Source organism: Delphinus delphis, chromosome 15, assembly GCF_949987515.2.
Source record: "Delphinus delphis chromosome 15, mDelDel1.2, whole genome shotgun sequence".
NCBI lineage: Eukaryota > Metazoa > Chordata > Mammalia > Artiodactyla > Delphinidae > Delphinus > Delphinus delphis.
In genome coordinates, this window is record NC_082697.1 from 9,998,801 (window position 1) to 10,013,135 (window position 14,335).

At 46.9% G+C, this 14,335-nt stretch overlaps 1 protein-coding gene across 3 annotated transcripts in view; it reads left to right on the top strand.

The window, feature by feature from the left end:
* The window catches only part of ATP9A (ATPase phospholipid transporting 9A (putative)), a 134,232-nt gene that overhangs the window by 87,466 nt on the left and 32,431 nt on the right, over nucleotides 1-14,335 (top strand). For all 3 annotated transcript variants that reach the window (XR_009522259.1, XM_060033398.1, XM_060033400.1), the window contains exon 15: nucleotides 6,593-6,754. Coding sequence is in view for 2 of the 3 variants with exons in the window: in XM_060033398.1 (XP_059889381.1) it covers nucleotides 6,593-6,754 (162 nt within the window). In the remaining variant the exon portion in view is untranslated. The remainder of the gene's footprint in view (nucleotides 1-6,592; nucleotides 6,755-14,335) is intronic.

Genomic DNA, 14,335 nt, shown 5'->3' on the forward strand with positions numbered 1-14,335 from the left:
TAAAATGTTGGGTTGCTGTGTGTTCTGTCATCTCGCAATGGCATTTCAAGACCTTCATTACCACTAATTTTTCTGAAAGATGGGGGCATCGCACTACCCCTCCTTACCCCGCAGTGCAGCTGCGGGTCGTGTGTCACCGCCAGGGCGGACTTGATTAGCGATGTGATTTTAAGCTGCACTCAGCCTCCTCGTAGGTAAAGAGGGGCTGATACATCACACGGAGCTCATGGCCCTTAGAGAAGAGAGGGAGCAGTGAGGGTAGCGGTGATGCTGCCAGTGGTAAGAAGGGGTCACCTGTTGCTTATCTGCTCTGTTCCAGGCACCGCGTTACGGGCATCCCTTACCACCCAGAATTACTGTGATCGTGCTGTTTGCAAATGAGGTATAGGTTGGCTAAGGAATATTCCCAAGGTCACACGGCTGGCGAGATTAAAACCCGCAGCCCATGTCCAGAGGTGGGGCTCGTAACCCCACAGGACCACGTCCCTACCCATGGCATCATGGCTTGAAAGTGCTTTGTCAACTCACAAGTGTTGCAGAGAGTGAAGCACTTGCATTTGGGGAGCTCAGGGTGGATACTGGGTGAAGTTCCAGAGTGTCCAATTATTTTTAACCTACTCCGGTCCCCTTGGGACACGTTCACTGAGCCAGTGTTGTGTCTGGGATCTCCAAAACTCAGTGGCACCTTTTGTGTGTGTCCCTTCCCTCTTTTCTCATCTTATAAGCTTCCGGGCTTGGTGATAATAACCGTCTTCTGCCAGACCCCAGAAGCCTACCTTCTGAGTGTCTCGCCTTCACCGTCCATCTCTTCAGGATCCGGACCTTAGAAGGGAAAACCAAAAAGGATGTGTTTCTCCGCTAGTCCACAGTAACCTTGAAATGGCCCCCTTGCAAGTGGCCATGAGAGCGTGGGCAAAGAGCGAGTGGGTCTCTCCTCCAGACGTGAGTCTGTAGATGGAGAGCATTCCTGCATCCATTAGAATGTCAGAAACTGGGAGTAATGCAGACAGGGGTGATATAAGAAAAAGGGTATACAGTGAAGGTACAGCTAATCTAGAAGCAGATTTTATTTTTAGTTCCCCCCCCCACACTAATTATAAGAGTAACATTAGCTTGTTATAGAAAAAGAAAAAAAATTACAGGAAAGAAAAGCCAAAAATGTTCTGGTGTTTTTCCTACCTATTTCTCTTCTGTATATATACGATGTATGTTCGATGACCTTGATTTGTTCCCTTGCATTATCCCTTTCCGGTAACTATCTATAGTAAGAATATTCTTAGTGGCTGCTCTATATTCTGCTGCTTAGATACACCACAGATTATTTTCTCTGTCTCCCAAGCGTAACATTTAGGGGGTCCCCCACTTGTGGCTGTCCTAAATAATGTCATGATGGAGAGCCTTGCTCATTCAATCTCTCTGTACATCTCTCAGCATGCATGAAAGGTCCCAGTTGTCTCATTTTGCATTTTCTTAACGCTGTTGCAAAGAGTGAGGATAAAAACCGTTGGGGAAAGGTAAGCCCGTGGCCTTGAGGGGGGGCCGGCAATCTCCCGTCCCTTTGCAGCCTTGGGGTTTCTTTTTCCTCCATAACCACATCCCTGTGGGTCCCCTGAATGCCTCCTCGTGTCTGAGCCTCAGCTCCAGGCTTCAGACAATGCCAGCATTCAGATGTGTGCACGATGGAGTGTGGAGTGTTGACCCAGAGAGATTTAGGAGGCTGGTGGGGCTCTACCATCCCGTTGCCAGGGCCTTGGACCTGAGGGTGAGGTCAAAGAACAGCGGTCGGGAACTTAAGGAAAAAATCCTCCATCAATGTTACGTATTAACCACTGGGGTAGAATTTTGAAAGAAGATTCTGGTTGCTCAGAAGATAGGGGTCCTGTGTCAGGCAGGACTATGGGGTTTTGGGGGCACTGTAGAAAACTGTCAAATGAGCCTTCCTTGGTATTAGCTCATCCGCGGCCATACATGCAAAAGTCCTGTCCCATATCACATTAGTATTGGGCCAGAATGGACTTAAGTAAATAGTCGTTTCTAAGTGGCTAAATTTTTATGGAGATGATGCCATTCTTCCTTTTCAAATACTTGTTTTTAGCAGAGTTAAGTCCCAAGAGGCTGGATTTCAAGTATAGGATCAGGGAGTGGCCTTTTATTCTACCACCGTGTCCACTGATGCTTAAAAGTAGCAGGCGGGGGCTTCCCTGGTGGCGCAGTGGTTGGGAGTCCGCCTGCCGATGCAGGGGACGCGGGTTCGTGCCCCGGTCCAGGAGGATCCCACATGCCGCGGAGCGGCTGGGCCCGTGAGCCGTGGCCGCTGAGCCTGCGCGTCCGGAGCCTGTGCTCCACAACGGGAGAGGCCACAACAGTGAGAGGCCTGCGTACCGCAAAAAAAAAAAAAAAAAAAAAGTAGCAGGCTGTTTTTTGTTTGCTCCATGCTGTGTTTAAAAGAAAAGCAGCAATATTTAAAAATCACTGAGTGTTCTATAAAAATCAGCTTCTCCTGAGAAAGATCAGATCTGGAAAGACTGGGCCCAGTTTCGACCTGGCAGCAGTTAGCCCCCTCCCCCAAGCCCTGTCCCTAGGTGGCCGGCCCTGCCCCGGTCCGCTGCCTGCCCTGCTCCTGTTGGCATTCAAACCTGCAAACCACCATGTGGCCCATTTTGGAAGCTATTTCTTAATAAAGTAAAGAATACCTAGGCCTGTGGGTGTTTATAAGCTTGAAAGGCCTGGCTTCGGGCAGACTGGCCATTCTTTGTAAGCCTGGGTGTTTATCTGATTGAATGCCCCCGAAGAACCGTTTTAATCAGATAGCAGATTCATGCATGTTCTTGTATTTCATATGCATCCTGCTTTTGACAGGAATTCAAGGCTCTTTAGCCTGTCTGGCGTAATTCCCAAGCACACATTCCCAGGTACAAAGAGAAGATTATTAAAGCTTGTCACAGGTGGTTTATTGCTGACCAACAAATGATGAAAAAGCCCTTTCATGGACAGCTCTGACAAGAATTCTTCAGATGGGCTTTTTTTTTTTTTGGAGGCGGAAGGGTGGAGTAGGAGGCTCTTTTTTTAATTTCCTGACCCAAACCAGACGCACAGCTGACTCGTGGAGCCCAGATCCCCCGCTCTGGCCCTTTCTTGGTTTCTAGCATTTGCTTTTGCCTCTCATTTATTTGTTCATTCATTTACCTTTTATGAGGTTTCTTTTTCTGCTCTTCTGACCTCCGGGTAGTCTGACCCGAGGCCCCCTGAGACCCCAGCTCCGGCTGTTAAGGACAGCGAGACTCAAGACCCTGAGATTGGGGACTTCCCTGGCGGTCCAGTGGTTAAGACTCCACGCTTCCACTACAGTGGGGTGCGGGTTTGATCCCTGGTCGGGGAACTAAGATCCCACCTGCGGTGTAGTGCAGCCGTAAGAAAAAAAAAAAGACCCTGAAATCCTTTCTGATTTGGCAATACAGGATGATTCTTTTGAATTGAAGCTCAGACCCTCTAGCAGAAGCAGCCTCATTTACGTCATCTTGTTTCAGGAAGGGATGGAGTCGCCCACCTGACCGCTGAAATGTTTGTCCCCGCTGCTGTGGAGAAGGGTTAGTGAGCTCCCCAGTTCTAAACTGCTCTCTTCTCAGTAGGACCTGGGGGATTTTATATGTTCTGGTAGAAAGCAGCTTTAAATTAAAGCTGACTTAATGTTAAAGTCGGAATAAGGGAGTGTAAGGTGAGAAAGAAAGGCCCCCCTGCAGGGCTCATATCCTGTTGGAATCAGCCCCCAAGAGGACTTGTGAGGTTTTGATTAGGACCTTGGACCCAAGGGGTGGGAGATGGGAGATGGGGCAACCAGCACAGTCAAAGTAGGTTCCTTAACTCCCTCGAGGGGTTTGCTGTAGAAGAAAGCATGGTTAGAAGATGTTTCCATTCAGCTGTAATTCATGCTTCCCCGGGAACACTTGTCACTGTTGATCATTTCAGATTCATGGTTCAACTTCCCCTCCAACACAGTCCTGTGGGGTCTGCAGCAGGGGGACCCAGGCTGGCCAAGGCCAGAACTGCCTCTACGGCCCTGAAAGCCACTTCCCGTTCTGGAGTTTCAGATCCTTTCTTGATTGAAGTTAAGAACAGGCTTTGGGGGAATTAGTGTATCTCCTTGAAGCCCAGTATTACAGACTCTTCACATCTTTTCAGAGCAATTAAATACGTTTTTAAGGGGTGAAACAACAGCTGTTTAAAAGCAAGGATGAAAAACTCTTTTCCCTAGCAGTCGTGTTGGAAAGCATCCGAAGAAGAATTTCCTTTTTCTTTGTTACTAAACTGGTATGTAGAGGAGGATGTCAATTTAGTCAAGCTACGTACTTGTAATAATCTCGTATTGTGTTGGGATACTTATTTACTTAATTAAAATTAAAAATATGAAAAATAAAAGATGGGGCTTCCCTGGTGGTGCAGTGGTTGAGAGTTCACCTGCCGATGCAGGGGACATGGGTTCGTGCCCTGGTCCGGGAAGATCCCACATGCCGCGGAGCGGCTGGGCCCGTGAGCCATGGCCGCTGAGCCTGCACGTCCGGAGCCTGTGCTCCGCAACGGGAGAGGCCACAACAGTGAGAGGCCCGCGTACCGCAAAATAAATAAATAAAAGAAGTGCGTGTACACACTAAAATATTTCAGTAGTATATAGAGAGAAGAGTGAAGTAATTTCTCTTCATGTGTATCATCCTATAAGCATTTTAGTGCATGTACCCAACGTTTTTAATATTTATATGGATGGGATTTTTAAATTTATATCAGTGTTTACTGATTTGTTCATTTTAAACTTGGAAAGAAGATTGTTAGCAGATAGGACAGGCCATATTGAAATTCAGAGTGATTAGATGAAACAACTATATGAATGAGTTTCCAGAGACTTATGCAGGTTAGTAGCAAAACAAACAAACAAAACCAAACTTGATTAGCCCTTTCTTTTGGAGGTGGAGGTCAGTGGGGATTAGGAGGTGGGCACCTTTGGGGGCTGTTACTATGCCTACCATGCCCCCCGTCAACTTTTTAACGGTGACAGTGAGTCGGGTGACCGGGCACACCCACTAAGGATGCAGTGATGTGTGTGCGCCCGTGTTTAGAGAACAGGCATTTGGATGGCCCGGGATTGGCACTCTCCCTTGGGCTACTTGGGTCAGCTAGACACAGGATTCGATCTCATCTCAGCCCGTGGTAGCTGCCCGCCGAGAGCAGCTCGCCTGGCCTCTCTGACTCTGTTTCTTCGTCCGTCGGGTAGAGCTGCTTGGTACTTCCTGCCTCCATGGGCTGTGCTGACAAGTAAACACGATGACCTTGTGGTTCGTACGCTGTAGGCTCTTCGTACTTACCCCTGTCTCCCCCCAGCATGGCACAGCCCCCTTCCTGTGGCAGTGGCGGTGAGGGCTTGGTGGTCTCCCCTCCCCAGCTCCCCCTTCTGTCCCCGCCTTTTCCACTCCTATTTCCTTCTTTCCCTGAAGACCCCAGACCAGATTCATCTGTAGACGTGTTTTATTTTCTTCATGGGCGTTTAAAACGTGCAGCTTAGTGGCTTACATTGAAAAGTTAGAGATCTCAGGGACAAGGTCAGATTTCTGGTTTTTCTTGAGAAACTGGAAGCTCTGGCCACCCTGGGTCCGCATTCCCGCGGGGCAGCCTCCTTCAGAGGGGGCACTGGCTCCTGCCTGCCGCAGTTCCCACTGGTCTGGCCCCTGTCTTGGAATTTGCATCCTCCATGCCTTTGACTGGAAGTGAAGCAAACCTTGCTCGGGCTGTGAGAAGATTCCAGCTGGTGACAGAATTGTGGTCCTAGGAAGTGTAGCGGGTGGTGGAGGGTTTGGCTGTGCACCAGGTAGATCCAGGTTCCTGCCTAGCCGGCCGTTGCCCCGGAGCATCACCTCAGGCAACTTAATGAGCTTCCGCAAGCCTCAGTTTCCTCATCTGTACAGACCAGTGTTCTCCCCCTGTCAGTACTGCCTGCCATGTGGGGTGGGGTGATTCTTTGTCATGGGGGCTGTCCTGTGTGTTGTAGGATGTTTAGCAGAATCCCTGGCCTCCACCCACGAGATGTCAGTAGAAAATATCCACCCCCTCCTCAGTTGTGAAGCCAAAACTGTCCCCAGACGTTGCCATGTGCCCCTTGGGGGGCAGAGCTGCCCAGTCGAGCACTGTTGTCGATCCCCTCCTGATTGAGTGTGTGTGAGTTTAACAGGGAGCCTGGAGGTGAGTCGCCCCACCCCGGCATCGTGCTCCTGGCTTCCCCATGTTTGTGGTCGGCCTGGTGCAGCTCCTTCCAGACGTGATCTCTAGTTGTGCTGATCCTTGAGTGTGTGCGGTTCTCTCTGCCACAGCTCTGGCGCGTGGCCTGCTTTAGGGCCCAGGAGAGACGGCAGCTCTGAGCGCGGAGCCCCCGCAGGCCTGGAGGGGCGGGGGTGGGGCTGTCACCGGCCAGCATGACCTCCCCCAGGGATGCAGGCCCTGCTCAGCCTCACCTGTCTCTGCTCCCCCGTCCACCTTTATGTTCATTTGCTTGACCTGTGAACCAGGATCCTCGGCTGTGTATCTGACCTTCGACCCTTGTCACATTTAGGTGGCCCTGGTGCAGTGGACCGAAAGTGTGGGCTTAACACTGGTGGGCCGGGACCAGTCTTCCATGCAGCTGAGGACCCCTGGTGACCAGATCCTGAACTTCACCATCTTGCAGATCTTCCCTTTCACCTACGAAAGCAAACGCATGGGCATCATCGTGAGGGTGAGTTCATTTATTTAAAATGGTTAAAAAAAAAACCCAAACCTGCCTAAGTCTGCTGTGTATGTCCCTGTGGCTGGACATTCTTTCTTACCCCTTTCTTTATTGTATTATTGCCTGTCGTTCAGACTAACAAGAGGATTTAATTCCCTCAGAAGAAAGAGAATTAGTTCATCAGTTGGCAGATCTCGTTTAGCTGCTCAGCTTTTGGTTAACCCACTTCCAGAGTGAAAGGTCTAATGAGTGTAGATTGAGCATTTCTTGGTAATAATACATTTCTCACTGTATACTCTTTCGTTTAATTAAATGTTATTTTCTATTGAGGTGACATTCCCATGACATAAATTAATCATTTAAATGTGTAATTCGTTGGCATTTAGTACATTCACAGTGTCTTGCATCCACCACTTTCCTCAAGTTTTGAAACATTGGCATCACTGCCAAAGGGAACCTTGTATCCATTAAGCGGTCACTCTCCATACCTTCTTCCCCGTAGGCCCTGGAAACCTCCCATCTCCTTTCTGTCTCTAGGATTTACCTATTCTGGGTATTTCATATAAATGGGACTATACAATATGTGACCTTCTTTTCTGTATCTGGCTCCTTTCACTTAGCACAATGTTTTAGAGATTCATCCATGTTGTAGCATATATACATACTTCATTCCTTTTTATGACTGAGTAGTATTTCATGTTGATTATCCATTCATCCATCAGTGGACATTTGGGTTGTTTCTACCTTTTGGCTATTGTGAATAGTGTTGCTATGAACATTCATGTATAAGGATTTGAGCATCTGTTTTCAGTTCTTTTTTTTTTTTTTTTTTTTTTCCGGTACGTGGGCCTCTCACTGTTGCGGCCTCTCCCGCTGTGGAGCACAGGCTCCGGACGCGCAGGCTCAGCGGCCATGGCTTACGGGCCCAGCCGCTCTGCGGCATGTGGGATCTTCCCGGACCGGGGCACGATCCTATGTCCCCTGCATCGGCAGGCGGACTCTCAACCACTGTGCCACCAGGGAAGCCCTGTTTTCAGTTCTTTTGAGTAGATACCTAGGAGTGGAATTGCTGGGTCCGTTTCCCAGTTGCTGGATAATTCTATCTTTTAACTTTATGAGGAGTCGCCAAACTTTTCTACAAAATGCTGCACCATTTATAGGGTTGGCCAAAAAGTTCGTTCAGGTCTTTCTGTAAGATGTTACAGAAAGACCTGAACAAACTTCTTGGCCAGCCCGATACATTCTACTAGCAGTGTATGAAGCTTCTGGTTTCTCCATATCCTCATCAGTGCTTGTTATTTCCCCCTTTTTTTTTTTCATTGTAGCCGTCCTAGTTGCTGTGAAGTGGTATTTCATTGTGGTTTTGATTTGCGTTTTCCTAATAGCTAATGATGTTGAGCATCTTCTCATATACTTACCACTTGTATTCTTCCTTGGAGACATGTCTGTTCACGTCGTTTGCCCACTTTTGAAGTGGGTAGCCTTTTATTGTTGTGTTGTAAGAGTTCTTTACGTAGTCTGGATACTAGACCCTTATCAGAGATATGATATACAAATATTTTCTTTCATTCTGTAGCTTGTCTTTTTGCTTTCTTGGTAAAATTCTTTGGATGCACAGAAGTTACTAATTTTGATGACGTCCAATTTATTTTTTTCCTCTGTTGCTCTTGACTTTGGTGTCATATCTGAGAGTCCATTGCTAAACCTAAGGTCATGAAAATTTACCCCTATGTTTTCTTTTAAAAGTTTTTGTAGTTTTATCTCTTTAGATCATTGATCCATTTTGCGTTGTTTTCATATATGGTGTGAGTTAGGGGTTTTAACGTCATTCTTTTGTGTGTGGATGGAGAGTTGTCCCAACACCGTTTGCTGCAGAGACTATTGTTTTCCCACTGAATAGTCTTGATACCCTTGTAATTAGACATTTTCGATGATTTTCCATTCATACAGTCCCAAAAGTTATTGGAAAAAAGTGTCGTGATCACTCAACATCGTCATTTTGGCATTAATATTTCAGATTTTCTTTTTATGTTTTTTGAAGCTTTTATTGAAGTACAGCATACAAAGAGAAAAGTGCAAACCTCAGGAGTGTACAGCTCAAGTGTTAACAAAGTAATAAACACAGTGTCACTCGCATCCCGAGCAAGGAACAGAATCCCTCCCACCATCACCCCAGCAGCACCCTCGTACCCCTTTCTGGTTACTGCATCCTTCCTTCCCACAAGGATATAACCACTGTCCCATTTCTACCACTGACTGATTTTGTCTCTTTTTGAACTTTATATAAAGGAAACTGTACAGTAGATACCCTTTTGTGTTTGAGTTCGTTTGCTCAAATTTATATTTATGTATTGATCCACACTTTTGCATGTATTATAGTTAAAAAATTTTTTTAAAGAAAACATTGTGCATTCAATTGAAATCCCATCTGTCCTTTCTAGATGTGCTTCATCTTCAGTCCTACCCCAGGTTTATCACTCCTGTGAATTTTAAAATACTATTATCAGACACATTGGGTATAAATAATATGTATTATGGTATTCATGTTTTTATTCTCTCTATAAAGTGTCATTGTAGTATATATATTATTATTCCACATACTAATTTTTGTTTAACATTTTACAAAAAGCTTTATTTATGTTGATACACGTAATCCCACTTTATTTCTCTTAGCTGACTTGTTGTATTGCATTGTGCAAATATACCTCAGTTCCTTCCATCTGTTGCCGCTCCCTCTTGATACACGTTTAGGTCCTTGCCACTTTTTTTGCCGATAGAAAGACCGCTGCCATGTGTAGCCTTGTCTGCTGCAGTCTCCACTGTACATATGTCCGTGTTTTTCTGTGGACTACACCCAGAGGTGGACTTGCTGGGTGGTAGAATATATACATCTTTAACTTTACCAGGTTTTTTCAACTTTTTCTCCAAAGTGCTTATGCTAATCTTAGTCCCACTGTTTTTCTGCATCCTCACCAACACTTGATAGTGTCGGACTTTTAAAATCTTGCCAATCTGAATTAATACCTTGTTTTCCTATTTGCTCTTTTACTCACACTTTCCATTCCGGGAAGCCTGGAAGCCCTGTGTTCATAAGCCACTCTGCTCAGTAGTTCTTAAACCTGGCTGGTAGGGACGTCCCTGGTGGCATGGTGGATAAGAATCTGCCTGCCAATGTAGGGGACACAGGTTTGAGCCCTGGTCCGGGAAGATCCCACATGCCGCAGGGCAACTAAGCCCATGTGCCACAACTACTGAGCCCTGTGCCACAACTACTGAAGCCAGCATGCCACAACTACTGAAGCCAGCGTGCCTAGAACCCGTGCTCCGCAACAAGAGAAGCCACCACAATGAGAAGCCTGCGCATGCACGGCAGCGAAGAGTAGCCCCCGCTCGCCGCAACTAGAGAAAGCCTGAGCGCAGCAACGAAGACCCAGCATGGCCAAAAATAAATAAAACGAGATCTAAACAAACAAACAAACAAAACCTGGCTGATCATCGGAATTAACCATAGGAGCTTTAAAAATTGCAGACTACTTTGGTCCCAGTCCTATTTTGGTATTGAGATGGTTCCCTGGTGTTCTTAAAGGTTCTTCACATTGTTTGGCTCGGCTGGAGAAAATGCTGCCCCAGATCATGGGAATCTTTGGAATACGACTCTCTCATTCTTTAAACAAATGAGGATCCCCTCCGCCCTATCTACACAAGTGTTTCATGCCTTAGGGGTCAGAGTTGTAGATTCTATTGTAGTAAATTAGTAATAATAGAATTAGTAATAGGAGTAATTAGTAATAGTACTAGCAGCATTAGTAATAGGAACAGAGTTAGGAACAATAATAATAACAGAGGTAACATTGAAATGGTGCTTCTTGGGTGCTAGTCACTGTTGTAAATGATTTGCATAAAACAACTCGTGTAATTCTCATAATACCATTGCAGCTGGCATTTAACAGAGGAGAAAATTGAGGTATAGAGAGAAGAAGAAACCTCCCTAAGTTCATATAGTTAGAAAAGGTGGAGCTGGGCTTCTACCCCAGGCTGTCTGGCTTCCAGGTCATGCTCTTTATCGCCAGGCCCTGGGAGTTTGGGTGTGATGAGAGGGATGTGGGAAAGCTCACAGAGCACCCACAGTAATGTTGAGGGTAGTGTGTTAATTACGTATGGCGTTGTGACAGATTATCCCGCATGTGATGGCTTAAAACGACAGGAAGTGTTATCTGACAATTTCTGGGGGCCAAGGAGTCCAGGTGCAGTCTCGCCGGGCCCTCTGCCTCGGGATCTCTCATAGGCTGCAGTCATCCAAGGTCCAGCCGGGGCAGGATTCACTGCCAGGTGAAATCAGTGTTGTCAGCAAGAGTCAGTTCCTTGCAGTTGTTGGGCTGAGGACTTTAGTTCTATACCAGCTGCTGGCCAGAGGCCACCCTCATCCACTGCCCCACAGGCCTCTCCATAGACCGGCTCCCACATCAGCTGGCTTCACCCAAGTGAGTCTGTGAGAGTGTGAACAAGACAGAAGGCACGTCATCTCAGAACCGACCTCCCTTCACTTTTGCCTTATTCTGTTATTAGAAGCAGGTCCCTGGGTCCAGCCCACCACTTGGTGGGCCTGGATCACCCAGGGGTGTGAACACCCCGGGAGGTGGGGAAAGTGGGAGTCATTGAAGAGGCTGTTTCTCCAGGTAAAAGTTAGAAACAGCTCCATGAGCTGCAGTACTGATGGTCCAGTGATGTACGGTACGAATGTGCCTTGAAAACGACACATTTTAAGGGATTTTTACGTCCCCGGTGCCAGTAGTCTTAAGACTCTACCAGACATATATCCTTGGCAGTTTTTGAGTGGGATGGGGGCTTTTCTTCCCATGCAGCTGCTGCTTTTCCCACTGGTCTGTACCTAGCCTGCCCCGTGGCTTTTAAACCGTATCTTGAGTGCGTGTCTGATGTCAGGAGCATCCACGGCCTGGAAGCAGCCACATGAATCCTGTGGGTGGGTGTTTCCTGGGGAATTAGAGTCGTTATCTACTATGGAATTGCTTTTATTTTGTTCCAGCCTTTATTTTTCCAAGTTCTAGGGCCATGGACTATGCTGGAGTCATTTGAGGGTTGAATCATCATCAAATAGTCCCGATATCAGCCGTTCTAGAATAAGTGGGCTGAGTGCGTCACCCTTCCTTTAGTTGCAAAGGGCTATCATTCCCAGACATGCATCACATTTTATGAGATGTGACCCCTGTATCTTCCCACAGCAAGAACGAGATCTGTGTCTGGGAGTATGGGATACTGTTGGGTGGGCAAATCTATCATTACTTTACAATAGCGCTCCACCCTTCCCAGATTATATTTTTAAAAAAATCAGCATTGGGAACAGATAAGTATGTATAGAAGGGGATCAGAACCTTTCATCTGTATTTTCATCACCCAAAGACAAGCACTCTTGCCTTTTCAGGGAATTTCCCTTCAGTTTTTTCTCTAAGCATAAATGAGGGTAAACAGCCGCACACAATTTTATAAAACTGGCTTCAAACTCCACCTAAAGCTTCCTAAAGCTCCCACCCCCTCCACTGAATAATAAGTGTAGTGAAAATGTTCTCATATTATTGAAACATGATTTTTATGATTTTAATGTGGGCATGGTGTTTTGCTGAAAAAATGTAGCATTACTTAATCAAATATTCCTTCCTTGGATACTTAGGTTGTTTTCCATCTCTCACTACTAACAATGAGTCTGTGCACATCCATCTTTGTTAGGCTGTCTTTAATGTGATGCATATTATTTTGCTAATATTTTTGTTTTCTGACCTGTCTCCCTCTCTATCTTTGGTTTTGCAGGGTGCAAATCCGTGCCCAGGGCTGTGGAGCTAGCTCTCCACTTAGCACGGATCTCACTGTTCTCCTTTCGCGAAGTGACTCTCATCCTGGGGCCATCTTGCCCCCAGGGGACATGGGGACACATCTGGGGACATTTTTGGTTGTTGCAGCTCAGAGGGTGGTGCCACTGGCATCTAGTGGATAGAGGTCAGGACAGCCTCATACCAAAGAACGTTCCAGCCCCAAATGTTCATCGTGCCTGGGCCGAGAAACTCTCTTCTGATGTGGCCATCTTTTCTGTCTGTTGTTTGAAAGTAGCTGCCCAGTTACCTGATGTGAGGAAGTTTTCCCTCAGTTATAAAATGGTTCTCAACCTGGTTTAATGACGGTTGACAGTTATAGTTTTGTTCTCACCTGGCTCATCAACCCTCTTAAACATGTGTGAGCTCATGGACGGCTCTGTGTGGCGTCTTCCTACCCTCACCAAGCAAGGTCTGGTCTTTCTGTGAATCTCTCTTCTGAGAAGGTCAGCGAGGTTAGAGAAGCCGGTTTCGTCGGGGCTTGCGTGTTTGTCTCTGTGTCGCCAGTTTTGTTTTTGTTGTGTTACAAGATGTTCCACTGCCCTCCCCTCACCCTTCCCCCTTGGCGTGCTGAAGTCGGATCACTGGTATAGATCATACCCTTGTCACTGTCTGAATAAAAGAGGCCTTTGAACAGGTGCCAGAGTCAGACCACAGTGGAAAAAGATGAGGCCCCCAAACAATGCAGCACAACCAGCAGATCTCTGTAAATTTAGAGCGTAATCTTGCCATAATATGGGAACGAAGTAACCTTGTGATGAACTTGGTGGGAGGAAATGACTAACGGGAGGAGACAGTCGGCACAGTATTTATATTGGACAAGATGTCCGAGTTCTCTTGAGCCCCTTCTGGAGCAGAGGAAGCTGGGGAGGGGGACGTTATTTCCCATAGCAGCGTTTGGGTGAAGGCGAAAGGAAAAAGGAACCTCAGATGCTTTCATGTTCAGACCCCGCTGCTGTCTTTGGCCCGAGTCACAAGCAGGCATAGATGCAGTCCATCAAAGCAGCAGCCTGCAGTTCTGATGCTTTTAAAGTGCAGGTGCCTGTTCGTGGCCTGTGGGTGCTTTTATGAGTAAGCATGTTGTTCTAAAAGATTGTCCGTGATCAGAGGCGTTCGGAAGTTACTTTAGTCGATGAAACTATACCACTGATTTGGCCTTGGGTATTTATTTCCTATTCAATGAAGAGCTTACAGGCATGCATTCTGGGCTTCCTGGGGCAGCAGAATTTAGGCACGAGGTGGTGATGGCCGTGCTCACTTAGCCTTGCCCATCTCCATTGCCTCCAGCCTCCCTGCGATGCAGGTCTGTGAGGAAAGAGTCGTGGGATAAGAATTGACGATTTCACCATCATTCCTTAAAGCCAGGGTTTCTCAGCCTCAGCACCGCTGACATTTGGGGCGGGATGGTTCTCTGTTGCGGGGACCGCCCTGTGCATTGTAGGACGGTTAGCAGCATCCTTGGTCTCCACCCACTAGATGCCAGTAGCACCTCCCAGTTGAGATAATCAAATATGTGTCCAGACATTGTCGGAAGTCCCCTGGGGGCAAAACCACCCCCATTCAGACCCCCAGCTTAAACCTTGTTTTCTACAAACAGTGCGACTGAGGGTCTTGAGGAGTGACTGTCACCCCAACAGGAATAATAACACTGGGTGAGCATGTTCTGTGGATGTTGGCCCTTTGCTACCTGCTCTACGTAGATGATCTC